This window comes from Chinchilla lanigera, unplaced genomic scaffold (assembly GCF_000276665.1).
Source record: "Chinchilla lanigera isolate Chin_1 unplaced genomic scaffold, ChiLan1.0 scaffold00055, whole genome shotgun sequence".
NCBI classification, from domain to species: domain Eukaryota; kingdom Metazoa; phylum Chordata; class Mammalia; order Rodentia; family Chinchillidae; genus Chinchilla; species Chinchilla lanigera.
Window position 1 is genome coordinate 13,072,361 of NW_004955456.1, and position 26,730 is coordinate 13,099,090.

The 26,730-nt window shown below is 45.5% G+C and overlaps 1 protein-coding gene across 7 annotated transcripts in view; it reads right to left on the reverse strand.

The window, feature by feature from the left end:
• Nucleotides 1–7,057: 7,057 nt before the first annotated feature.
• Nucleotides 7,058–26,730, reverse strand: part of LOC102011956 (ubiquitin carboxyl-terminal hydrolase 42-like) — a 53,639-nt gene continuing 33,966 nt past the window's right edge. For all 7 annotated transcript variants that reach the window (XM_013520498.1, XM_013520503.1, XM_013520502.1 and 4 more), the window contains 13 exons: nt 25,722–25,824; nt 24,664–24,731; nt 23,388–23,458; nt 21,628–21,710; nt 20,265–20,376; nt 18,523–18,663; nt 18,234–18,334; nt 16,588–16,741; nt 15,132–15,259; nt 12,062–13,480; nt 10,522–10,808; nt 8,170–8,213; nt 7,058–7,167 (listed from right to left, as the gene is read on the reverse strand). In XM_013520498.1, the coding sequence (XP_013375952.1) occupies nt 8,206–8,213; nt 10,522–10,808; nt 12,062–13,480; nt 15,132–15,259; nt 16,588–16,741; nt 18,234–18,334; nt 18,523–18,663; nt 20,265–20,376; nt 21,628–21,710; nt 23,388–23,458; nt 24,664–24,731; nt 25,722–25,824 (2,675 nt within the window). In that variant the 3' untranslated portion in view covers nt 7,058–7,167; nt 8,170–8,205. The remainder of the gene's footprint in view (nt 7,168–8,169; nt 8,214–10,521; nt 10,809–12,061; nt 13,481–15,131; nt 15,260–16,587; nt 16,742–18,233; nt 18,335–18,522; nt 18,664–20,264; nt 20,377–21,627; nt 21,711–23,387; nt 23,459–24,663; nt 24,732–25,721; nt 25,825–26,730) is intronic.

Genomic DNA, 26,730 nt, shown 5'->3' on the forward strand with positions numbered 1-26,730 from the left:
AAGGGCTGGTCATTGTGATGCATAGCTGGTCACTATGATGCGTATTGTATGAACCAGTCCCCAACTGACAAGCCATTCTGCCTCAGTGCTTCCTGCTTGCTTATCCCATATAAGCCCTCGGCCACCAGAGACTGGAGCCTGATATTTTGGGAATGCTCCCAATCAGTGCCCTTGACATAAATCCGCCTCCAAATCCTGGGTGTCGTTTCAGTGTTTCTGCTTGCCGTTGCATGTGGTCATTCCACTTCTGTGCAGAGTGAGGGACGTTACGGCACCCGGGGCAGGGTGGGATCTGTGCTCCTTTGGCGCCATTCACACAGGAACCCAAGACAGAACGGGCAACATTGCTGTCTCTCCCTCCTCTTGGAAAGCCTCTTCATCTTGAGAAAGCCGGCCCAGAAATGCCTCCCACTTCTCAGTGGGTTTCTTTCTCCTGTCATTTAGGGCAGCAGTAAATACAGGAAGTTATTACTACCTTGGTTTTTCTCCTGTACCAGGAATCGAACTCACAACCTTGCGTTTGCCAGGCAGGTGCTGTGCCACTGAGCTAAATCCCCAGCCCAGTTATTACTACCTTGAATGAAAAGCAGCAGGTCAGATTTACTTTCCGTGTTGTTGTGTTGTATTGGGTTGGGTTGGGTTGGGTTGGGTTGGGTTTTCTTTTAGACCAGGTCTCACTGTGTTGCCCAGGCTGGCCTCAGAATCAGGGTGATCCTCCTGGCTCAGCTGTCTGAGTGCCGGGTCCCAGGCATGTGCCAGCACTCCAGGCTCAGCTTTACTTTCCAGCCTTCTCCAATAAACTCCATCTCCTGTGTTTAGCAGAGCTTAAGCAGAAACGCCAAGGCAGCACATGCGGCGTGTGCCAGGATAGACTTCTGTCAAGGACCTTGGAGAATGTTATTGAACAAAAGCCCCATCAGAGTGGCTACTGTTTCTAGCTTTTTATTGAAAATGCTTGGTCAGGCACGCCAGCACATACCTGTCATCCCAGCACTCTGGGAGACTGAGGCAAGAGAATCCCAAGTTCAAGCCCAGCCCGGGCAATTCAGTGACTTAGTGAGATTTTGCCTCAAAATTTTAAAAAAGTGTTTACCTTTTACAGGCACACGCCTGTAATCCCAGCACTTGGGAGTTTGAGACAGGGGGATTGCCATGAGTTTGAGGCCAGCCCGAGGTACATAGCAAGACCTTGTCTCCAAAAAACAGCGAAACAAAAGGTGTTGGAGATACACCTTGTGCTAAGGCCCTAGGTTTAATCCCAGGAATACCAGTCAATCAATGTATGCTTGATTGAAATGGAACATTACTCAGCTCATTCTGTGAGATGGATACCACCTGACACCCAAACCAAAGACATCACAAGAAAAGGAAACTACAGACCAGTATCACTTAGGAATATAGAAACAAAAATTATCAACCAATCTTTAGAAAATGAAATCTAGCAATATACAAAAAGGATTATGCAATAATTTATGCTACCATTACAGGGTTAGTTTCACATATAAAAATCAAGATAATGTATATCAACAGGATAAATAATAAAACCCATATGATTATCACAATAAGTGCAGGAAAAGCATTGATAAAATTCAACACTGCTAGCCATGCATGTAAGCCCAGCACTCTGGGTGGCTGAGGCAGGAGAGTCACAAGTTTTAATCAGCCTGGGCAACTTAAGTGACTTAGTGAGACTCTGTCTCAAAATAAAAAATAAAAAGGACTGGAGATGTCGTGTAATGTGAAGGCCCTGTATTGTCTCCAGTATGTACATACATATATACATACATACATACGACACTGCTTTTGATAAAAAGACTCAGCTACTCAACGAAACTAGGACTGGAAGATAACTTCCTCAACACGATGGCAGGCACCTAAGAAAAAGTAACATCCTATAATGGTGAAAGAATACTTTCACCTAAGATCAAGAGCGAGACCAGAATATCTGCCCCCACTACTGTTATTCAAAATCACACTGGCACTTCCAGCCAGGAAAGTTAGGCGAGAAAATGAAAATAAAGACAGGTAAAAGGGAAAAGAACAAACAAAACTACCACTAATTGGCAGATGACATGATCCAAATAGATAGATAGGTACATATAGCTATAGATCAATATCAATTGATATATATCAATATCAATATATTGATATAAAATATATATTTTTATATACATAAATATATAAAATCCTGAGGAAAAGAGTATTAGAATAAGCAAGTCTGGTAAAATTGTAGGCTACAAGATCCCAGAACTCATTTGTATTTTTATACAGTATTGCTGAACAAACTGAAAGGATATTAAACACTCTGTTTCAATAGCATTAAAAAGGATAAAATAAGGACCAGTTTATCAAAAGAAATGCAAAATTTTTAAGCCAAAAACTGTAATATGAAAAAGTTGAAAGATCCAGACAAATAGACCTGTTCATTGCTCAGAAAACTTAATTTTGCTGAGATGAGAGTACCCTTCTACATTTTTTTTTAAAAGACAGAATCTCACTATGTTGGCCTTGAACTCACTAGGTAGCCCAGGTTGGTCTCAAACTAGCAACGATCCTGCCTCAGCCTCCTAATTACAGGTGTGCCCCACCATGCCCACCTGAGCTACATATTTAATGCAATCCGTATCAAAATCTCAGCTGACTGACTTTTTTGCAGAACTTTGCAGGCACATCCTAAAATTCACACGGTACTTTAAGAAACCCAGAATAGCCGCAGTCTTGAAAGAGATCCAAGTTGAAGAGCTCACACTTCCTGTTTACAAAATAAACTATAGCTCCACTAATCAAGACAATATGGTAGTGATACAGGATAAACATATGGAAAGTCACAGAGTAGAATTGAAAATCCCAAAATAAGCTCTCATATTTAATGTCAAATGATTTTTTTTAACAAATGTTTGATGACAGTTCAGTGGGGAAAGAATAGCCTTTTCACAAATGGTACTCAGACATATACAAAAATTGAAAGGGAGCAAGGACCTAAATATAAGAAGTAAAAATATAAAATACTTAGAAAGAAGCAGGGATAAATCTTTGTGATCTTGATTTATGCCAGTTTCTTAGATCCAACACCAAAAGCATAACAAAAAATAGATGAGGCATCAGCCAAGGTAAACATTTTGTGCTTCGGATGACATCAGCAAGAAAGTGAAATGACAACCCCCTAAACAGCAGAAAACATTTGCAAATCATATGTAAATCTGACAAGGACATAGTTAGGATATATAAAGAAGCCTACCGTTTGATCATCCAAAACTCTAAACACTGTGAAATATGAAATTTTCCGAACACCGACACGATAACTCAATTTTTAGATTTCGGAGCCCTTCAGGTCTTCAGATCAGGGGTGCACAGCCTGTACGGCAATCCCCAGGGAATAAGTGTGGATAGAGAAGAGGACAAGGCGAAGGCTGAGCCCGGAAGACTCCAGCCCAGAGTGGTAGCCAGGACCCATGAAAGGGGGGTGGGAAGGTGTGGCGGGACTGGCCCTTTGTTCCCTCCGCCTGCGTGGGGGGCTCCCCACTGGCTCCACCCAGACAACATGTGAGCCAGGAGGGACCAGCCTACCCCAGGGGCAGTGTGCCTAGCCGAGCCCTTTACTGATCTCCCAGCAGACGGGCTGTGAGCTTAAGCCGGGAGTGAATGCTGTGGTTCTCAGCTCAGGTCTTGTGTGCCCACCCAAGGAGGGCTGGTTACAGGTGTCTTCCGTGCTTGGCCAGAGACAGGTAGAGTGCTGGGCTGCGTGAATTCCAAGTAGCCCGTGTCGCTGCCAGCCGCGAGGTGGGGTAGGTGGACCCCAGCGTTCTGCTGCTGGGGCTCCTCAGTGGCCCTCATGACCAGGACCCACAGCAGCGTCTCCAAGTTAAAATGTAGTGAAGCACGTTGCTACATCATTTTGGTCTTTGTTGTATTTAAATAAACTGTACACCTTTTACTGTACTCTCATGTTTATTTCTTAAAAACTAATATAAGGTGTTTCTTTTCCACATTTTCTCCCTTCCAAGTACTAAGCAGGCCCGACCCTGCTTAGCTTCCGAGATCAGACGAGATCAGGTGCGTTCAGCATGGTATGGCCGTAGGCTCTTTTCCATATTTTCTGAGCCAGCATAAACCTTATAGTTTGTGGCCTTGAAACAGACTTGGGGTCACTGGGAAGCCCAAAGGGCACTCTGGGCATCGGGCGGCCTCCCAGCTTGATGCCCTGGCACTCAGAGTTGGCAGTGGCTGCTGTCATTTGGGACTTTATAACGGTCTCCTTCCTGACATAACGAAGAAATATATAACTGAATATATATATATATATATATATATATTCATTTGTGTTATATCCCTAATCTCTTATTTATTCTCCTTTGCTTTAAGCCTGAAAACAAACTTACAGTGAAGAAAATCTTCATTTGTAATCACACAAAATTAAACTGCAAAAACATGCTAGAGGATCTGGTGTCACACACACACACACACACACACACACACACAGTGGGGATCCAACGCAAGGACTTTGCAATGGACCTTTTTTCTTTCTTTTCTTTTCTTTTCAAGTGTTTATCTTGAGACAGTTTCTCTCTAAGTCATTAAGGTGCCCAGGCTGGGCTCAAACTTGTGATCCTCCTCCCTCAGTGGCCCAGAATGCTGGGATTATAGGCATGTGCTACTATGCCAGGCTAGGATACGTCTTTCTTTTAAAGTGATGAGATTCTATGCATTCGTTCCACTCTCTCCTTGGGACGAATTTAATATCAAAGGTCTTCGGGCTTTTGTTGAACTCCAGGAGTTTGCTGATCTCAACCTCATATAAGTCTTAAGGTGAGTGTTTGGAGTAGACCACGTTGGGAGGCCCGGGCAGGAGTGGAGCAGTGGTCATCAGCACTCGGAGTAACTCAGGGACCTGCAGGTCCTGCAGACACTGACTGCATTCCAGTGCTCCTTCTCCTGCTGTGTGACCGCCGCCTGACAGGCAGCAGCCTGGACAGAGATGGAACCTGCATGGAGGGACGGAGTCATGTTTTCCTTGTTGTGACCCCCAGTTCCTCATCCTGCTCGTGGCTTCTTTGCCGTCCTTCATTTTGGGGGACATCCGGGGGTTGTGTGGTGCTTTCTTCCCACGTCTACTGTACATCCTGCTCGGTGTGGCTGCCCCAGTCTTGGCTGCAGAAAGCTGGGTGTCACTGCGCGTCACATAGCACGGGCAGGAGGAGACGGCCTTCACACGCCCCCACGCAGCCTGTCTCAGGGTCCACCATGCGCTCCTTGGAGGATACCATCTTGTCCTCTGTGGTGTCCTGGCTGGGCCGCACTGTGCTTTGTGCTCTGACGCTGAGCCACTGCCTGTCAGAGGGACGAGTCTCTGATGGAAACACTCAGCCTGTTCCAGGGCTGAGAATGCTGTGGCCCTGTCTTGTCTGGTTCATGTTCTCAGAACTTTTCCACCGGACACTGGTTTCGCGTACATGGCCCTTTTCCTTGTGGCCGTACTTATTCCAGGTGTACAGTGAAGGATTGGCACTTGGTGTGACCCTCTTGACAACCTCAGCAGCACAGCGTGGGGCTGAACGGTTCGTGGGTCACGTGTGGGCGTCCTGGAGCCCTGATTTCCATCTTCAGATTCAGTGCTTGAAAGCTGTGTATCCAGAGAAAGGCGCAGGCCTGGTGTGTGGCAAGTGTGTCCACAGCACGGCCATTGCCACTGTGGTTCCATGTGTGTGGGCAGCTGATCTCTGGCCTAGAGCCAGAGGAGTTCTGGATAAACCCCACAGGGGTCAAAAGTTTCCCAGGCCCCACCTAGAGCAGGGGCAGATGGAGGACAGAGAGTTGTCACTTTGGCTTTGCTCCACTGGGTCCTTGGCTCTTTTGGGCCTGTGGGGCTCTCGTCACTCTGCCCTTGGCCTGTCCTGAGGCACACTCGCAAGGAGCTCAAGTGGCAGTGCTGGTACCTGGATGGCCCCACAGGCCTCACTGGGCAGAGAGAGGGGATGATGGACACTTCTAAAACCCAAGTGTATGAGTTGTCAGGAGGAGCTGCTTGCTATGGAGACAAAAACAGAAGTGAGGCTGTACGGTAAGGGTTCTCATGCTGCCTGAAGGGTTAGGGTTAGTCATGGCTGAGGGGAGTCCCTGGCGGAAGTGCAGGGCAGCAGAGGGCCTGCTGGTTTGTGGCAGTGCTGGGGTCCTGTGGTCTTGGAAGCTGTCTGAGAGAGACCGGTGGTCAGCAGGGCAGCACACAGCGATGCTTTGCTGGCCAATGTGTGGCAGAGGGGAGACCACTGGCGGTGGCCTGACCTAGCCCAAGGTGGCTGGCCTGAGACCTGGGGATGTCGCAATGTGAAGGTTTGGAGCAGGTGCTGGCAGAGAGAGGGGCCCAGTTTTCCATCTCCTGATGCAGGAGCATAAATTATAAGTGCGTCACAGTTTGACAGCATGTCCATATTAAAAATAAACCCACAGTATGATTTTTGTCTGTAACTAGAAACTTTAAGTGACCAAGCTGACAACTCAGACTCCAAAATTATATAGTAGATGAGGCACAATATAAAAAAGTGTTATGTAATAAAACATACTGTAAGCCTTACAAATAATGTTTGGATTATACATTCATAATGTGAATACTCCTAACTGGTAAGTTGATTGGAATAATTCCACAAAGTTCAAACATAGAACTTGTCTGTAAGACACATTTTCAAATCTTGAATACAACTAAAATATGAAGCAAATTAGTTTCTAGTATCAGACATCACTGAAAACAGACTGCCCTCAAAAGTCTAGTTGAGAGCTTGTAAATTTTTAAATAAGTCTTTAAACACATGCACTGTTAGTTTTTACTTTTAATGATTCCATGGTTTCCTGGTTGGTCTTGTGGCAGATGTCTAACTTGGAGGAACATTACGTGAAATACAAGTAATCAACCTGAGTCTTAATTAAGCAGCATTTGAGATGTTCTGCTCCAGGGTATTATTGTCAATGTGATGGATATACACTGCATTTTACAGTGGTGGGCAGTTATAAAAAATTTTCATCCTTTGGGAATAAGGGCAATTAAGAAAAGGTAAGAATTTAAAAATTCATGGCAAAATGTGTACAGTATTTATTAAGAAGCACCACACAGATTTGAACCAAGTTATGTTTATCATTTAAACTCAGTTGGGGTGGCTTCTCTGGAACAGGTCGAATCTGAAAGACAAGAGGCGCACGCATTAGATGAAGGCAGAGTCCCAGGAAGCCAGGCCCCCCTTTCTGTACCACCCTGTCTGTAGGTCCCCTGGGTCTTTGGGAAGCTCCTTTCCCTTGAAACCATCTCTGCCTTCCTGAATGGCAGTGGAGGAGCCCAGTGAGGCCAGGCAGCTGCAGAGGAACCATTGGCAGCCCTGCCAGGGAGGCGCCATCCATTGGGCCCCGCTGCACCAGCCCAGCCTGAACCCCAGCTGTGGCTAATCCTTCTCAATCCTTAGATCCTGCTTTTACTGGGGAAGAGTTTAGTTCCTTAGTTTAGTGCCTTCCCTTGAGGACACACAGATAAAGCACGTTAATTAACTGCACACTGATCTTCTATAGACAATTCACCTTGAAGTTCATTTAAAATCAGCCTTGCTGATTGGCTATGAGACACATAAGGACAGTTTCCTTTCACGGGCTAAATGGTTCAGCACCCACTTTACCTCCCAAGTGCGCAGCATGAAGCAGGAGCCCCCGCCTCCCAGGACCACAGAATATGAGTGATTCAGACACAGCCCCGACACTGTGAAGGTTCTGCTCTAAGTCACCTGGACCTCGTCCCAACAGAGTGGCCGGGTCAGGTGAGGGGCGTGACCCAGCCTCTAGGCCTAGGCGCTCAGCTCTTGGGATGGGCTCTGCTGTCTGGGTTGGGGACGTGGGCCTCTCATCCCAGATGCTTATCCGACTGCTGATTCTGACAGTGGGAGCCTTGCTGGCTTCTTCAGTGAGGGAGCAGGTACGAAACAGCCACCGTCCTCCCTTTGCCAAGCCTGCCCTGGTCCTAGAAAGCTGATGGGGAAAGAGGTGCCCGCACTCTCCAGTGCTGGCTTGGAGCTCAGCGCCCCGCCCCTGCTGCTGTTTCCACAGCTCCACCCCGGGCCTTAGGTTTTCCTCAGAAGTGAAATGCTGTCTCTGTCCCCGCTCAGTGCTTCTACAATGGACAGACAGGAAAGCGCTTACCTTAACTTGTGAATTTTTTGTTTTGAGGCCAAGTTTTCAATCACCTGGAAGGCAAAGGTTAGGAAACATTTTAATGACTTTGCACAATTTGTAGCGCCTGAGCTCTGAGTAGGCATTAAGTGGTTACAGTTAGACTTAGTTTTCTTGTAGTTCAGAGCTTGAGCAAGTACAGGCTGGCACACAACCACTGCTGCAAGTGTCCTCCTGAAACGAGTTTCCGTGACGATGCAGAGGGCCTCTGGTCCCCGTGGAAGATGCCTGGAGAGGCTGGCCCTAGGGAACAGGCCACGCCTGTCCCATCACACTGCTGGGTTCTCACTCGAGGATGGAACAGACCTCAGGCCACGGCCAGAGAAATTAGCTGGATTTCAATGGAGCCAGAAGTCAGGAGTTTGCAAGAGAAAGGTGAGTGGTCCAAGGGCAGGACACAGGAACACAAGCGCACGGGAGATGGCAGAGGGTCGGCCCTCAGCCAGGGCCCCTCTCAGGAGCCCGGAGCCCACACAGCGCTGGCTGCAAACCAGTCGTCAGTGCCCCTGGACTGGGGACAGAATCGGCCACCACTCAGACGTGACCTGACTTCGGCACCTGCAGTGGACAAGTGGACTCAGCCCTGAATGCCACGCCAGCACCAACCAGGGCAACTCGCTGTCCCCAGATCAGTAGTCTCTGGGGCTTGACAGGGATTCTGACGATGCCGGGACCCTGCCCGTCACACAGACCAAATCCGTCTCAATATCTGATCCTCAGGTAGCACAGGGAGGTGGGAAAGATTAATCCCTTTCAGCAAATCGCTGAAATGTTCATGTGAAACTGCTCTGAAAATGTACACAATGTTTTAACATGAACAGCAAATGCCACATTGCTTCCCTCCCGTCCTGGCAGCCGTGGGGAGTCTGCGTGCACCCCCTGTGAAGCCTCAGCCTTCCTCAGGCGTTCTTCTCTTCACACCTCCAACAACTGCACACAGACCAGGGGCCACTGGAGTCACCGGCCTGCCCCTGCCTGGGCCTTCCCAAGACAGCACATTTCAGCTGAGCTTTCTTTTCTGGGAAGGGCCAGGTGATGAGCACTTTGACTGTGGCAGGCTGTGGGGTGTCAGCTGTGACTACTCGCTCACCTCTGTCGAAAGCACCAACCGCACGCAGACCACTGGCTGCGCCTCAGCCAAAGTCTGCAGACCCTGACATTTGAAGTTCACACATTTTTCTTCATGTGAAACAAAATACTACTCCCCTTTGGAAATTTTGAAAACATAACAGCCATTCTTAAAAGCCACCTCACTCACAGGCTTTGGCCTTCCCGATGCAGCTTGCCAAGCTGTGCCCCAGGCCTGACTCCTACCACCTTCATTCTTAATGACCTTCTCAGGCTCCTCCTCAGGGAGCCAGTAGGAAGGGTGGAGCCCTGAGCTTTTGTGTCCTTTCTATAAGGACTACTTGAGAGTAATGTGTGCTCTGTAAGTTTAAAATTGCAGTTTTTAAAGAAACTATAAAGGAGCAACAAAAAGCCAAGCAACTTCATAACAGGTTACACTAATCATTCAGTTGAATAGTTTTTGACCAAGAATCAGAAGCCCAAGGAGTACATTTGTTACTTTAATCTGCACTCATTGAAGGAATTGATAACCACGCAGGGCAGCTTTGTGGCAGTCCATTTTTTTTCTTTTCATTTTTTGGCTTTTCAGGAACTTGAATACTTAAGGTTGTACACGAGCTTGTGTTGTGCTACCCTTTTTACTGTAAAACGTAAGTATTTTAAGGGATATTTTGATTCTAAATATGACAAAAGAATTTCTCATCAAAAAATAAAAAAGAAAGGGGGAGGGGCTACCCAAGGGCAATCAGAGCACAAAGAGCCACTAAATGACAAGAAGACACGTCTGCACACAAGAATCCAAGACGCTCGGCAGCCTGGAGTGAGACATTGATGCCAGGAGCCTCAAAGGAGTCACTGGTAGAGGTGGCAGCTAACATTTCCAATGGCCCATGTCATCAAATTAAGAGTTAGGATACACTCTGGGTGCTTTAAGGAATCAAGAGAGTAAAACAAATCATGCAAAACCACCGCTGCCAAAAATGCTTCAAAAACAAAAAAGTTCTCCCTTGCGAGCAAATACTCAGACACCCAGAGTGCCACAAATCCCAATTCCACGTAGCCATCCTTCGTATCCAAACTACACGGGGAAAACAAATCACACAGGGCTTAGGAGTCAAGACGGATGAGGCAGGAGCCCTGTATCAGTCCAGGACCCTTTCAAGGCACTGGAGGTTCCATCTCCATATGTTAATTGCCATTTCCAAAAAAACTTATCGAGTTTTCCTCTTCTTAATTTCAAAAATCACCTCTTACCCTGGCCATACTCCAACAGGTGACACCCATCGGTCCTGCTCTCCATCCTTGAATGCTTGGTTTTCTTTCGGGAAGGTCCAGTGCCCTCCACAGCCAGGCCATCGGCGAGCAGGAAGCTGCCCATGGGTCTCTGGAAACAGTGGACAGTCTCATAGCTCGAAGCCTTCAGTGAGTGCAGCCCAGATTCTTCTCCAAAGTTCTCTGATTTCCCTGAGTGTCTCTTCTTCTTGTGTCTGTGGAGGTCAGCTTCGGAGTACACTACGGGAAGAGCCATATCCAGTTGATGCCTGCCAAAGAAGCAGCCAGAAATTAGCAACCCAAACACCAGCACCACCTCAGATAGGACCTTGCACTGTTGTGACCCCTTACTGAGGTTGCTCAATGTACAGCCACAGGTAAATGCTTATCTAGTTAAAAATGCGTTCTCTGCTTTCAGCTGTAGTAATTTTTAAAGCCAGGGTCATAAATTTACCAACTTCAACTCCACCCCTGGCCCCCCAACCATAGGTTCTGTGCTCAGGAGCTGTCAGCCAAGACACGGCCAAGAGGAATTTGGTGACATCTCCTGAAGTCAGTGGCCGAAGGAAAGGAAAGGGAAGGGAAGGGAAGGATAAGGAAGGGAGAGAGAGAGAGAGAGAGAGAAAGAGAGAGAAATGAAGGAAGGAAGGAGAAGAAAGGAAGAAGGAAAGACAGAAAGAAAAGAAGGAAAGAAAGAAAGAAAGAAGGAAAGAAAGAAAGAAAGAAGGAAAGAAAGAAAGAAAGAAAGAAAGAAAGAAAGAAAGAAAGAAAGAAAGAAAGAAAGAAAGAAAGAAAACACTGCCATGTATCTCAGGCACAGAGGAGGAAGAGATTTGTGATTCGATCTCCTTTTCCCCAAAGTAACCAGTGCCTATTTACATATGGCTTTGGGCAATCTTTTGCTAGGATTTTTAATTTTAAAAGAAGTCAACTAAAATACACCGGGACTGCACGCATGCTCATTCATCTTGTCATGAACCGGTCGGTTTCAAGGTAGCTGCCAGGGCTGGGTGCACGGCTCATTGGCCTAGCACTTGCCTCCCGGGCACAAGGCTCTGGGCTTCATCCCCAGTATAACACACACACAACCAACAACCTATTTCTCATTTTAAAAATACAAAGATATTTAGGTTTCCTATTGAGAATTAGAGAGAAAGGCCAAGAAAATAAATGATGCCCTCAGACCTCCACTCTAGGCAGGGAGGCAAATATCAACAGAACTGTGCCCTCCCATTTTCCGCCGATGGGCCATGTAGTCACTCCATTTGAAAACAACATAACAGAAACAAAAATGTGACTACATCTGACAACCAATCTTGAAGTCAGAGATCCTCGAGTTGCTTCTATAGAACTCACATTTACTCCTGGAGAGTCACAAAGCATTAACCAGAAAGACGAAGTGAGACATTTCATGATACATGAAGTAAGACAGAGCTTAAAAGCTGCGCCGTTTTAGAAATGTGTAGTCTCAGGACCCACGGAGAGGAGGAATTCAGACCCTGCTGGCAGAGCCCACCCTCACCTGTAGCCATGCTCTTTGTGTTTGTCTTTAGCTTTCTTTTTCTTCTTCACCTTAGGCCCCTCCAGGTCTCCCGGCAGGCTCCTGTGGGCTTTCTTCTCCACATGACTGTCCTTACTTTCTGCGCTCTCGTACCTGCGCTTGCATGACTTCATGCTTTCGTGTTCAGGAAACCAATCCAAGAAGTCGCAGCCGTTGTCCTCAGCTCTGAAGGCAGCCTTCTGGAGGTAGCTCTCGGGGTGCAGAGGGAAGGGGGCTGTGGCTCCTGGGCACAAGCTGTGGAAGTGGGTCCGCTCCCTCACCCAGACAGGAGGCTCCCAGCCCTTCCTGGCCTGGGAGAAGTCCTCATGTGACTGCTTCATACAGGTCTCGACTGCATAGGGGGCGTACCTGTCAGGGTAGTACCTGCACCTGTCCCATCGCATCTTCTCCAGGTACTGCTTCTTCGGGAGCCAGGCGCGCTCGTTGTCCAAGTGGGGGTATCGGCTCCCGTCCTGGTCAGCCCCGCTCCTGGTTTGTGAGTGGTGGTAGCTGTACCTGCTTGGACCGCGTTGCTCACCGGGGCTGACTCTCTCACCGTAGCACAGAGGGTGCTGGCTTCCCTTGTGTTGCTCCACGGCGTGGCACTCCTGCTTGCTGTGCTTTCTAGTGAGGGAGTGCCGCTTTTTGTGACAGCGTTCCCCAGTCCTGCTCCGACTCCGACTCCTACTTTTCTGCACATGTTCCTCACTGCAGAATCGGTCACAGTAATGTCCATGGTCAACTTTTCTAAGGCTGCTCATTTTCTCTTTAACTGGAAAGTGCTCCAGAACTTTCTGCCCGGCCTTACCTTCAGGGCACCTTTCCCCGTGACTGTGCTCAGGGTCCCCTTCAGGGTGGGCGCCTGTGGTCCTGTGTGGCGGAGCAGAGGGCAGCATGTGGGCAGATACACCTGTGCTCTGGGACGGGGCCTCTGCGTCACCACACTCATTTCTGCTGAGGTAAACTAAGAGCTCATGCCCACATCCACCTTCGGAATGTGCGGAGGGAGCCGGGTTCAGCTTCTCCGCTGCTTCTGCTGGACCAGAATCCTGCACGCTCTCAATTAACAGCCCTTTGACCCCGTGGGGGGCTTCGCCGCCATTGGGCATCAAGTTCCCAGCGTCACAGAGTTGAGGAAGTGGATCATCCCCCGCGCTTGTCTTGTTGATGTTACAAAGGTTGTTTACGATGGACAACGACTCATCAGGCTTGGCTGAACTGTTTTCTGAGACGACTTCTCCGGTCGATTTGAAACTGGTGTCGGGGGACAGCAAAGCCTTCTTAAACTTGAGGCACAGACTCGCGATTGGGTCCAGTTTCTCATGGGAACCAGCGGCAGCACTGCGGGTCTCCAGCTCCGCAGCAAGACCCCCTGACGGACTTCTCTCTGTTCCAGGTGGACTGCATCCCCGCCAACAGAAAGAGACGAGCCAATAGTTAGCACGACTGCTCTGTAGGTTTTGTCATGGCTTACACTTACTACATATTTGATCACTTTCAATGAAGCTGCCTATAAGCCACTATCAGGCTATCATCTGTGGACACCGAGTTTTCTCTTTACTAAATAAAAGTAGAAGTTAGAGCAACCCTACCTATTTTTCAGCAACAATAATTGTGCAGCTCCAGGCTTTTCCTGTTTCCAGATGGACTTCTTATTCTTAAGAACTAAGTCTGAACCAAAGAGCCGAGTGACGATGGGCTGCTGCCTCTCCTGGCCCCTTCTTTCTCTTGGAGCCTCGGAAGCAGAGCAGCTCTTTCCCAACACATCCAACAGCTCCTTGAATTGTGGCAAACAGGGACTCACTGGGGCTCTGGGAAAACCCTCTGCGGTAAATGCGGGCTGCCCTTGGCAGCTGGGAAGCCTCTGACTCACTCTCAAGGTTAGGAAGCCATCCAACACCTCCTGTGATCTCCACTCCTCAGTGAGGAGATGACCTGTACCAAGTCCCCACGGGAAGTCAGCTGCCCTGAGTGTAGAAGGGGACCCTTCGGGCCACACACGGAGGAAGGCGCACTTGGATGCATACATACATGGCCTCATTTACAACATATAATATAATATAATAATTATAATATTGTATAATATTATATAATAATGATAAAATATAATATAATATTATATAATAATAAATATAATATATAATAAATATATAATATTATATAATAATGATAAAATATAATATAATGTTTAATTATTATTGCTGTATAATATATAATATATATTCTATTATTTAATATTATATTATATTTAATATTATATATTAAATATTACAAAACATAATATAATTATAATATAGTATAATAATTCTCTTGCACGTTAAATTTGAGGACCAAGGTGGATTAGGAAGGAAACAAGGGGAAAGTCACTGTGCAAATGACCGCGCATCCCAGCTGTTCTAGCTTAAGGTAAAATGGGAATGCGTGTTCGCGGCTGCTCCCTTTTTCTTAACAGTTCCACGCCCCTAGCTCGCTTCCCTGGGGCCCCCTCTGGGGTTGCCGCGGCACATCCTCACATCCGCGGGGGCGAAAATCCCAGTTATGCTATTGCCGCGGATTTCACAGACACTACACCTTCCAGGAATCCAACAAACTGTGTAAACTAAGAAATGGTCACACTGGGGGTGTGGCTGGAAGGTCACCAAAAGTTGTTCCCCACCGCAGCACAGCAGGGCAGGTGGCAAATCTGGAGCAGCGCTTATGCTGAACGGTCACACCGTGAACCTGCGGGCGGGCGGGCTGTAGTTTTACCTGCAGTTTCCACCCGAGGCAACGGCGGCCACACTTCAAATTCGTTTCCTCTTTTGCCAGGGATTTAGCTCAGCGGCAGAAGCGCCTGCCTGGCAAGCACAAGGTTCTGAGTTCTATTCGCGATACCAAGAAAAAAAAAAAACAAATTCCTTCCCTCTTTTTCCTGAGCTACATACAGCTCCGTCAGTACATTGATATTTTAAATTGAACATGGGGACAAACTATCTTCTCTCTGAATTTAATTTCTAGAGAGGCCCTCTCAGGGTGCTCTGGAATCAGTCACAGACCAGGGGCATTAACTAACCAGTTTTGAACAGAGGTAGAAGTCGTAACAGGACTAGCCCTGCTGATGCTGGGACTTCCATTAGGACTCGACGTGGAACTGCTTGGCGCGTCTTTCAGTGGCCCGGTCCCGTTCAAGTGAGATGAACTCTGCAAGGAAGAAAGCCACGGCCGGGTCAGCACTCCCGAGGAGGCCAGCGGCCTTCCTTCCCACTTTGGCCTTGTGACTGACAGGTTACACGAAATCACAGACACCGCCCTTTGCTTTCATCTGCTCTACCCCCCTGCACCTTTCACAGGCCCTAATTTTCTGAAAACTAATCCACACACAGGACAAATATGTCTGTCAGAACACAATTCCTAGACCAAATTCGTTGTGGGTCCCTCTAGGTATGGGTTCACGTATGTTCTCCTTGGCTGGCTTTCTGGGAGGCCAGGCCACCACTCTACAGAGAGAAGTAAGTGCCAGAAGCAGGAATTGTAACCGGCCTCCAAGCAAGGGGGGAACCACATGGGCAGACGGATAAGGCTGCTTCAGGCATCGCATGTGAGGTTCCAGCCTGTCGGCCACCACCCGGGGATGTCTCGGGCTTCTGCTCGTGCAGTTCTGTTGCTCTGGGTTCTACTACCACCACTGAATCCCTGTGACAACACAGGTGACAGCTGGTTCACTGGCAAATAGTGGTTGGCCTATCTGGTGTTTTCTTAAATATCTGAATTAGCTGCTATTTTGTCATGGTATAAAAAAAAAAAAAAAAAAAAAAAACCTCTTAAAATTACAGCTGCCCCTTTCCCTAGGCGCATACTTCCTGGTTTGATGCTCTGAAGCAGAGCCCAGTTCAAAAGCTGGCTCTCAGTTCAGCTCACAAAGGCATTTAAGTGAAACAGAGCCCAATGTCTACCAAAAAAGCGCTCAACCAGATAATCCGATAGCTCAAACCAATCTGATAGCTGAAAGCTGTAAACCTGACAGCAGCAACGACCTAGTATAGTTCAAGCTGCAGATGGCCTGGGCATGGGGTCCCAGGGAGGCTGGAAGGCAGGCGCCACCCTGCGGACCGCATCAGGTGTCTTTGGCACACAGGCACATGGCCTCGATCACACCCTCGGGGACAGCAGAGGGGAAAACACCACATTCCTAAGACAGCTACATGGATATAAAGTGTCCCTGTAACAGGATCACTTTCCTGAGGCCTAATATGAGATGAAAACTCACCTGTCTGACCCCTGAGTAGAGTCCAAGTCCACAGTGGGTGCTAACCTTCAGATATACTCACACCAGATGCTCCCTCTCGACCACCCTGTTCACGCTGAGATTCCTGTATACGTCAGATTTTGAAATAAAGGGCCCGCGTAAACTTGTTTGATAAGAAATCCAGGTATAGACAGGACATAACAACTACTGCAGTGTTAACCTGAGGATTTGAGGATAGACCTCACAATGAGATAAAAATCAGACGCCACCTCTGAAGGGTTACCTTCCTCGCGTGAGAGGGAGGATGTGGTCCAGGAAGCCCAGGTGCAGCCTGCTTGTTGGTGATAACCCGCAGACTGGTGACGGGGCGGGGAGAGGACTGGCCGTGGTGACGGGTGGAATGAGTAAGTTCACCTCGGTTTTTCATATCATGGGACCTGGGGACAAAGAATGAGAGGGTTTAGGATGATGAAGGGCATTTTAGTGGAGATGGATTTACAAACTCAGACCCTCTGAAAGAAACCAGTGGGGCTAGGGATTTAGCTCAGCTGCACACCGCCTGCCTGGCAAGCACAAGGTCGTGAGTTCGATTCCTGGTACCGGAAGAAAAACAAAACAAAAGAAACCAATGGCAAAAACACTGCTTCTAAATCACACTGCACAGAGCCATATGATGCATTAGCTCCTTTAGGGGATAGGTCAGTGTTGGGGTGCTCAGCCCAGGACACAGGGCAGATAGGTAAAGGAAATCATATTTTAAACTGTATGCGGCCAGGAGTGGTGGCATATGCCTGTAATCCCAGCACTCAGGAGGCTGAGGCAGGAGGATCATTTTGAGTTCCAGACCAGCCTGGGCTACAAAGTGAGCTCAAGCCCAGTCTGAACTGCATAGTGAGACCCTGTCTCAAAAAAAAGGAAAAAATAATAAAATAAATGGTATGCTGAGGATGCTGCTACCAGAAGGCTACTTTTTCTGTCTGTATTTTTAAATTAAAAATATATACCATTGTAGAAAACCTACAGTGTCCAAAAAAATGGGAAAAAACATGTCGTCCCCTTCAGAGATGATTCCCCTTTGATTAGATAGCTCATCCCCCCATCTTTCACCCAACACCAGTATTTAATATTTCAAACTCCATACACTCAGCACTTTCCCAAAACATTAAAAAAAAAAAAAAAAAAAAGGTTTCTAAAAATCACTCCAGCAGGTGATGGGCAACATAGCAAGACACGGTCTCAAAAAAGAAAGAAAAGAAAAAGTCACTCTTAATAACTGCATAAAATTTCAACACATCATTCTTCCATTGTTGAACACTTTAGGGTATTCTTAACCTTAGGCTACCATATTTAAAAAGGACACCTTGGGGGCTGGGGTGGTAGCATTTGCCAGGCTTGCTCAAGGCTCTGGGTTCTATTGCCAGCAGGTGGGGAAAAAAAGAGGAGCAGGCAACACCGTGGAGTACACCTCAGAATTTTTTCAAAAAGTGCAATTGTTAGTCAGTTTATAGCTGCGGTGGGATCAGTCTAACTGCTGGTTCCAGCCCAGGAGGATGCCTCACCAGCACTGTGCTCAGCACTCCAGAGGTGCTAGGTGGGACCACGCAGGGTGCTCCAAATGCCCTTCCCGATCCCTCCACTCAGGGCCTCCATATCCCCAGGTCCACTCCATCTGCTGCCAGCAGCCTAAGCCACCATCCCTCGGCTGTCACCTTTCCCTTCCTCCACATTCGTCAGCACTGAGCACCAAAGAGATGGACGCTGACGCAAGCTCGTAATCCATACTCAGAAGCGGCCTCCTGACTCGCCACGCTCGCGGCAGGGTGAACCTTGACCTCTGGTTTTTAAAAATTAACTCAAAATTGCATTGAGTGTGGGTGAGATGAAAAGAAATGACATTACAGAGAGTGTGGTAACTTGTTTTCACAATACCTGATATAAAAGAGCACATAGGCTTGTTGGCTGAGTACCGATCTAATATCGCTAGGAGATACGGTGGAGTCATTCATTTGATACCACAGGCCGTTGCTAGCCTGCAAAAGACAGCCGGTAAGAGGGAAAGATTAGAGTTTGTCAGGTGAACAAGGACAGAATAGAAAGAATAAGAAAAAGCAGCATTCACACTGTAATTGTGGAACTCCCACCTTTCCCCCCAAAGAATGCTAGTGCTTGATATCTTACAGTCTATGTAAAAGCAATTAGCAAAACCCACAAGGCTTACTTTTATGTAACAGAAGTAGTGGCCCACACGGCAATTAGATCCGGTGTGGACCAGCACGGCATACAGAACATAAGTTATGGGTTCTCCATTTGGTTGAGACATGTATGGCCGAATATCCAGATACTCAGGGTATTTCACATCCTAAACCGAAATGGACAAAGGAGGAAAAAAAATGTCATTTCTAAAGGCACCGAAGGCCACATATATTTGGGTACAAGGTATTTAGGGTGTCCCAGGAGACTCGCATAACACTGCACAATGATGTTCCAACAGAAACCTAATGCATTTTAATCACTTTTCGAAGGATATGATTAACCTGGAAGACGCTTGATCTAAAGGTAGTGATATGGTTTGTGTCTGAGTGTCCCCTCAAAGACACATGCAGTCATGGGGTGGGCTTTTGGAGTTTAGGATGGATCCATGGGTGTGAGTGCTACATCCGCCCTGGGATGGATAGTTTGCATATGTCAGGGAGGGAAAGAGGCTGCTTGCCAGCCCTCCTCCCTTTTGCTCTTGTCACTTCTGCTGCCTTCTGCCGCCATGAACAGTTCCCCTCTGCCATATGCCACTCTGCCTTGGAGCCAGCCAAGTGCGGACTGAAACCTCCACAAGCTGTGAGCTGAATAGACCTTTCTTTCCTTAATTTTGGGCTTTGGGTATTTTGTTTCAGCAACAAGAGAAGAGTACCTAAGACAGGTAGTTAAGGCATTCTCGCTGCCTTTATTTTACTTAAACAAATAAGTACCCACATTAAGTGAATTCTTCAAATCCATGATAGGTGATACCCACAAAATGACAACTCTGGACATTAACCATCAATTATTTTTATTTTGACTAATTAATTGATTAGATTTTTTGAGGCAGGGTCTTTTTTTTTTGGTTTTTCTCCGGTACCGGGAAGCGAACTCACAACCTTGCGCTTGCCAGGCAGGCGCTTTTGCCGCTGAGCTAAATCCCCAGCCCCTGAGACAGGGTCTTACTATGTGGTTCAGGCTGGCCTTGAAATCACTGTGTAGCCTGGGCTGACCTTGAACTTGTAGCAGTTCTTTTGCCTCAGTATCCCTAGTTCTGGCCTGTGCCACCATGCCAGGCTACTTCAAATAATTTAAGAATCTATTAGTTATTTCTCTTCTATGTCACTGCATTTTTTTATTTGTGTCTTAAAATAGGACTTCACTCTGTAGGCCAGGCTGGCTTTAAACTCACTGTATAGTTCAACATGGGCCCAAACTCCTGACCTTCCTGCCTCAACCTCCCAAGCACACCATGCTCAGCTTTGCTATTGAATTTTTGACCACTTTTAACCTTCAGTAAGGGGAAAGGATATGAAAAGAGTCAGTGACAGTGAAAAATCAGAAAACAAGAAAATAAACTTTCATGAAAGAGAGGCAAGATCTAGTGAGGAAGTCTTCTTTGGGTTTCAAATTATACACGTTCTCCCTGTATCCTTTAATATATGGATACCATGATAAGAATTAACTATGAGCTGAAATACAGATAAGAGTTCCACTTTTATCACTAGACAGGCCAGCCCTCAAGAGTACAGTAAAAACATATATACTCACAAGCACACAGACCAAACTCTTCATTCTTTGACTTTTTTTTCCTGCTATCCAATGCAAGAAAAGCTCAGAAAGTCAATCAACAAAGCTGTTCAGTTAGGTCATTTGTAATCCGTAACAGCTGCTGGCACTTAAATCTTGGCTCCTCATAAAAGGTTATTAATGATACTATCTACATACCTTAGCAATTTTTCTACTGGTAGAATTTGCAAAGCGTTTCAGAGAAAGTGTAAGAACATTAGACGATCTATGTATAGTCAATCTCTTTGAAGCCGGAACCATATTTTTGCACCTTGAAGTAAACAGAAACAAAAGATTAAGAAGATTAATGTGTGAATTTTGGGGTGTTTTAATCTTTCTCTTGTTATTTCTCTGAAACACTCTAATTTAAGATTTTAAGACAAGGATAATAGGTGAGGAACATCACCCCTCTCCAAACCAACAGTGGAAATGGTTAAATTAAAAATACTGTAGGTAGCCAGGCATGGTGGCACACATCTATAATCCCAGCACTCTGGAGGCTGAGGCAGGAGGATCGCCATGAGTTAGTTCTAGGCCAGCATGGACTATATAGTAAGTTCAAGACCAGCCTGAACTGCAAAGAGAGACCCTGTCTCAAAAAAATAAAATAAAATAAAAAACTGGGGGAAATTGCCTAGTAGCATGACGGGAAAGATAAAGACAATGCTGAAACATCAGGATGCACAGGGCACCAGTGACATCAAAAACAGATTAACTTGGGTTGGGAGTGTAGCTCAGAGGTAGAATGCTTGCCTAGCATCCATAAGGCCCTGAGCTGAACACCCAGCACTGCAGACAAATAGTAGGTTAATTCACTTCAAAAAAACTGGAAGCTAATTGGTTTTTTATGCTGGTATAATTCTGTAAAAGCAAAGTCCTACCAGATACAAAAGGCAAAAAAAAAGATAAAAAGTCTCAGGAAAAATCCCTACCCTTGGAGAGGAAAAGCACCACCTTCCCCCAAATACTGAATATTGGACAATGAAAGGTTATTTAATACAGATATCTATATCACTTGACTATAAAGTGGAAATTTACTTAAAACATATGAAACAAGTATTCTTAAAACACACTCCCTTGACTGCCTGGGGAAATGTATTGCTGAATAATCTAAACTAGAGGTTGCCAGCAGACACTACCCCACGCCACCGGAACCCACTGGAAGAAAGATCCTCAACTCTTTTGGGGAGAGAGTGGCGCGCACCCCACCCCTCAGTCTCCCCTGTCAGGAAAGGCAAGGAAGGTGCCCGCTGCTTAACAGATAGTGTCACAGTACTGCACGATCAGGGTGGCAGCACTAGGTCTCCAAGGGTACAGAGCTGCCCATCTTGAGAGAGTGCAGACACCGGACCTGCATGTTCCAGCTTCTGGAGGACAGCCAGGGTCTCCCAGGCAGCACCAAAAGCTAAGGCAACCTAGCAGGCCATTCAAACACACCACGCTCTTTGCAACCAAGGCTCCCTGTCACCCCAACTGGAGCAGCCGAATCAGGGACTGTGACTCACTGCCCCCGCCATCATACTTGCTGCACGTGTACGAGTTTTCCCCATCCAGCTGTTCCGGCTTCACAAACTGTGCCAATGCCTCCTTAACACTCCGAGTACCCTGAGAGGAAGAAGCACAAACACCACATCACCGCACACTGTCATGGTTTGTGAGAGACGGAGAGAGCAAGCAGGCAAGCAGAAGACTCAGAAAAGTAAATGAGAATTTTTATGAAAAGAATGTTTTTATGGGTATGGTGTGGCCGCGTTCCCAGCTACTTGGGAGACTGAGGCAGGAGGGTTGCGAGCTTGGATCCAGCCTGAGCAACTTAGATTCAATCTCAAAATAATTGCTAAAGCAGGATGGGGAAGTGGCTAAGTGGTAGAGGGCCCTGGGTTCAGTTCTCAATGCAGAAAAAAAAACTTTTTCCTTTAGGATGATTACCCCACCCCAATTAAAAACAAAAGCAGATTAAAGTGGACAATATATGTAAGGAGGTGTCTCATTGCAGCTTTACTTAGAATACTATAAAGTGGAAAGCAACAAGGAGCTATATCCACCTACAGGACCACCACCAACTGCCCAAACACATGCCAGGCATGGTGGCGCATGCCTGTTATCCTAGCACTCAGGAGGCTAAGGCAGGAGGATCACTGAGAATTCAAGGCCAGCCTGGACTACAAAGTGAGTTCAAGGCCAGCCTGAACTGCATAGCGAAACCCTGTCTCAAAAAAAGACAACAACAACAAAAAATCTGCCCAAACACACTGATGTGGAAAGTCTCCAAGCAGAGGGAAATGAAAACAGCAAGTAAACAAATAGACTGAGGCATAATCACCTTTTTAAAAATTCCTGTTTTTTTCTTCTCTGAAATACTGGGAATCGAACCCAGGACCTTCACAATGAGCTAAATTCTCAGACCTTTCCTTATTTTACTTCAAACAGAGTCTCACTAAGTTGCCCAGTTTGGGTTCAAACTTCTGATCCTCCTGCTTCAGCCTCCCAGAGTTCTGGCATTATAGCCATGCACCACCATGCCCTACTCATAATCTCATTTTTATAAAAAGTACCTAATCTATTCTGGTGCAGTGTATATCAAGCGACTAAAAAAACTAGTCCTGAAGGATAGACTTTACATGTATCTCCAATATTTGTCCTTTTCATCATAGGCAGGTATTATATCTATAATCAGAAAAATGAAAGCTCAAGAATAACAAAAATATAGTTCAGAAGAAAATATGATAGGTTTTTCCAGTGCAGAGAGAAGTAAAGCAGAATAAAATGCCTTTACTGTGGGCACGGAGAAGACCACAAGGAAAGAGAGAGAGACATAGAACTTCTGAGGGCGTGTCATGAGGTCCAAGGTTAAATAGCCCTAGGCCGGGGGTGGGGTTTAGGAGGCGGACCACCTGACATGGCAAACTAGGGCTGGGCAGGAGCATGGGAAATGGAAACAGGATATTACAAAATGGGAAGTAGGAAGTCATAATCTGACTCAGAGAAAGAGGGGTGGGGCTTAGCACATGACCCCTAGTGGCCAGCACCATATTGGCTTGGTGCCATACTGGCTCAGCACCATACCACATGACCTCCAGTGCCATATTGGCTGGACTCCATAGTGACTCAGCAGGAATTACAGTGAGGCGAGAAACCATCACTAAAACAATTTCTAAAGAAAAGAACTATCTAAGGTTTGCTGATGTAAGTATCAAAGCCTGGTTTTATTAAGATTTACTAAGTGAAAAGTCAAAAAGTAATAAAGATTTAAAACTTGACCACAAAACTTAGGCAATTTACCTTTATCTCCAATATAACATCGAGGTATGGATCAAAAGTATCTGAAACTCCCTTGCAATTTAAACATTGGACTGAAATAAAAATAAAATGCAAAAGATAACCAAAGTGTAATCAGTATGGCAATCTCAACTATTGAAAGTAAAGACTATAAACACTATTTCAAAGTAAAAAGAAAAATTAAACAGTATAACTTTTTTCTACTAGAGTGGGGAAAAATTAATCTTATCCACAGTATAGGTAAATGTCTCATGAATTTGGTCCCTTGTACACTACTTGATGGAATATAAACTGGTATGACCTCTTAGAATGACAATATGCATGTATTAAAATTTAAACTATATCTTACAATTCAAATTCTAATACTAAGAATTTATCATATACATTTTTACATACACATTGTAATAGTTGATGCATTGTATCAACTTGAGAAGTTTAGAAGCTTAACTAAGTGACTCAGCAGTTCTGCATCCTAGGGTGTAGAGGACGTGCCTTAGGGCAGCTGTTTATGCCCTAAGTTGTTGTAATGGTTGATTCATTGTGTCAATTTGAGAAGTTTAGAAGTTTAACTAAGTGACTCAGCAGGGATCCAGGGTCCTCACTTTGTTAACATCCTCAGCCTGTGCAAGAGGAGGGTACAGAGATGGTGTGAGTGCCACACCCGCCCTAGGGCAGGTAGCCTGCATACAACAGAAGAAAAAAAGAGGCTTGCTCCCCTACCCCTTTTTTGCTCTTGTTGCTTTTGGTGTCTTCCACCAGCATAAACTGTTGTCCCCATGCCACACCTTCCTGCTTTGGAACCAGATGATTATGAACTGAAACTTCTACAAACTATGAGCTAAATAAATCTTTCCCCCTTTAACTTTGGGTATCAGGTGTTTTATCTCAGCAATGAGAAAAAAAAATAACTAAGACAGACATAAAAGCATGAGTACAGGGCTGCTATTTAATAAGGTGCTGGTGGTAACAACAGAATAGAAAGTATCCATCAAAAGGAGAATAAAAGAAATGGACACTACTGCAGCTATGAAAGAATCTGTTAGACCTATATGTGCTCAAATAGAAATATTACTACTGATGTGAGGGGAAATACAAAATATCCTATAGTTGGCTCTCAGTTTGCTCATGAATAAGAAACTACTGGGAGGACATATTGGAAAATGGTACAGGGGCTGCCTATGGGGAGGAGGAGGGAGTCTCTACTTCTCCTTATTTCTACTATTTACATTCTAATACCACATGCATGTGTCACTTTATCTACTTGTGAACAAAATCTTACCTCTAGATCTTAGATATCCTCCAAATATCTGACAAATGAGTGTGGTGGCCTGGGTGTGTCTATCTAACCTGAAAAAGACAAAACAGTGATATAAGAATTCTACAAAATTACAGATGCTATGACTAGATTTTAAAGCCATGTGTATTTATAAAAGAACAAGAATTACAGAGGAGAGCCACAAAAAAAAAAAAAAAAAAAAAAAAAAAAAAGAAAAAAAGAAAGAAAGAAAGAAAGCCACAAAAAAAAAAAAAAAAAAAAAAATCAGTCTGCATGGTACCCAGAGATCAGCCCTGCCTGGTAGAACACAGTGAGGGTCCAGGGAGGAGGACAGAAGGAGCTAAATTAGGAAGGGACTTTGAAAGAGCTAAATTAGGAAGGGACTTTGAAATCAAGGCAGGAATTTGGCTCAGAAGCAAAGAAGCAAAAAGAAGACACCATCAGCAGGCTTGTGGCTCTGTACGGGACTTGGGGAGGGTAGGGAAGGCACAGCCCATCATCATCCAGATCATGAAGGCCTGGACAGAGAGTTGAATGAAAGGGAGGTGTCGGTATCAGGCACGTGGGCAGTAGCGGGTGGGTTAGGAGTGTCACATAACTGTCTCACCAATCTTTCTCTTGAGTCTGCATTTAGGTTTCAGGAAGAAGTGATGAGAACTGGTAACTGACACACACACACACACAGAGAGAGAGAGAGAGAGAGAGAGAGAGAGAGAGGAGATAGGAAACATTTAAAAGGATGGATGTCAACAGAGAAAATGTCTGGCACAATTAGAAAGAAGCAGGTACTTTTAGACCTGCCAAGGCATGCTGGCACTCAGGAATTAAATAATAGAAAAACCAATATTCATTTCCTGACACCTGTAATTGAACAAATTCAAATTGGGATAGTGAGCACAACTTTTTAAATTGTAGTCATTTTAAAATAATGCCAATCAGGTGGGGAAGAGGCAATGCAAAGGCCAAAAGGTAAAGCAAACAGATCTGTGTGCTTTCAACATAAAAGGCAAAACAAGCGTGGTAAGCCAGCGGTGCAAACTGAAGAAATGACTTGTACTCACTCACTGCTGCCAGTCAAGCATGCTTCCTGCATAGCACCAACCGTGTACTGAAGAAATTCATGGGCATCTTCTTGGTTTCCAAAACGGAAGTGCCTAGCTATACCTACAAATTTTAAGTAAAGACAAGGCTTTACCATTACATATTAAATGCCTAGGCTGCAAACTTACATCTTCTGTTACTCAGGAAACCCCCAAATAATTACACTTAATGAGAAAGTAGCACTAACGCAAGCACCACACAATTTCACCAAGAGCCCACAGCAGCTGCAATTCCTGAGAGTCCAGGAGCCACCAGAGAATGACTCTTGTGCCTTTACCAAGTTAATACAATTCCACTTAAATAAAGTCCACATCAATTCTATTGACTCAAGTTCATCCAAAATGTTAGGTTAGTGCACCCATTTTAAATATGACACTCGGATCTGTAAGAGACCCCAGGCAGAACACAAATATTCAACCTATTCTATTCCATACTAATGACCACAGAACAAATTATATTCTCAGCTGCAGAGTAATATTTCAAACCTTCTAAATGACTAAGCAGTTGCAAGAAGAAATTATGTTTTAAAATTATAAAGAAAATACTAACACAAATGTATGAATAGCACAAAACCTATTATACACTAGTCTTACATGTGTATGAATAAATACATATATATATACACACACATATGTATATACTCTAGCTTAAATCATGTAAAATTGCCAATATTCCACCAATTTGACCTATAAAAATAGCAATTCCATGATTCAACTGTATTTGTATATATATGCACACAATGACACTTTCCTAAAGACTACGTTATTACTCAGCCAGTTATCAGGTTAATAATATCCCTTACTTATTGTGGGCTGATCAGGTCTGCAATCTCCTGAACAAATGTATGGCAAAGGCTAAGTAAAACGAGGCAAATGGAATGATTTTCAGAGCTCTAGGAGGACCAAAGCCCTCTCACAGAATTTGAGATTCTCTTGACACTAAAAACCAAGATTTCCTCTGGGTGGTCCA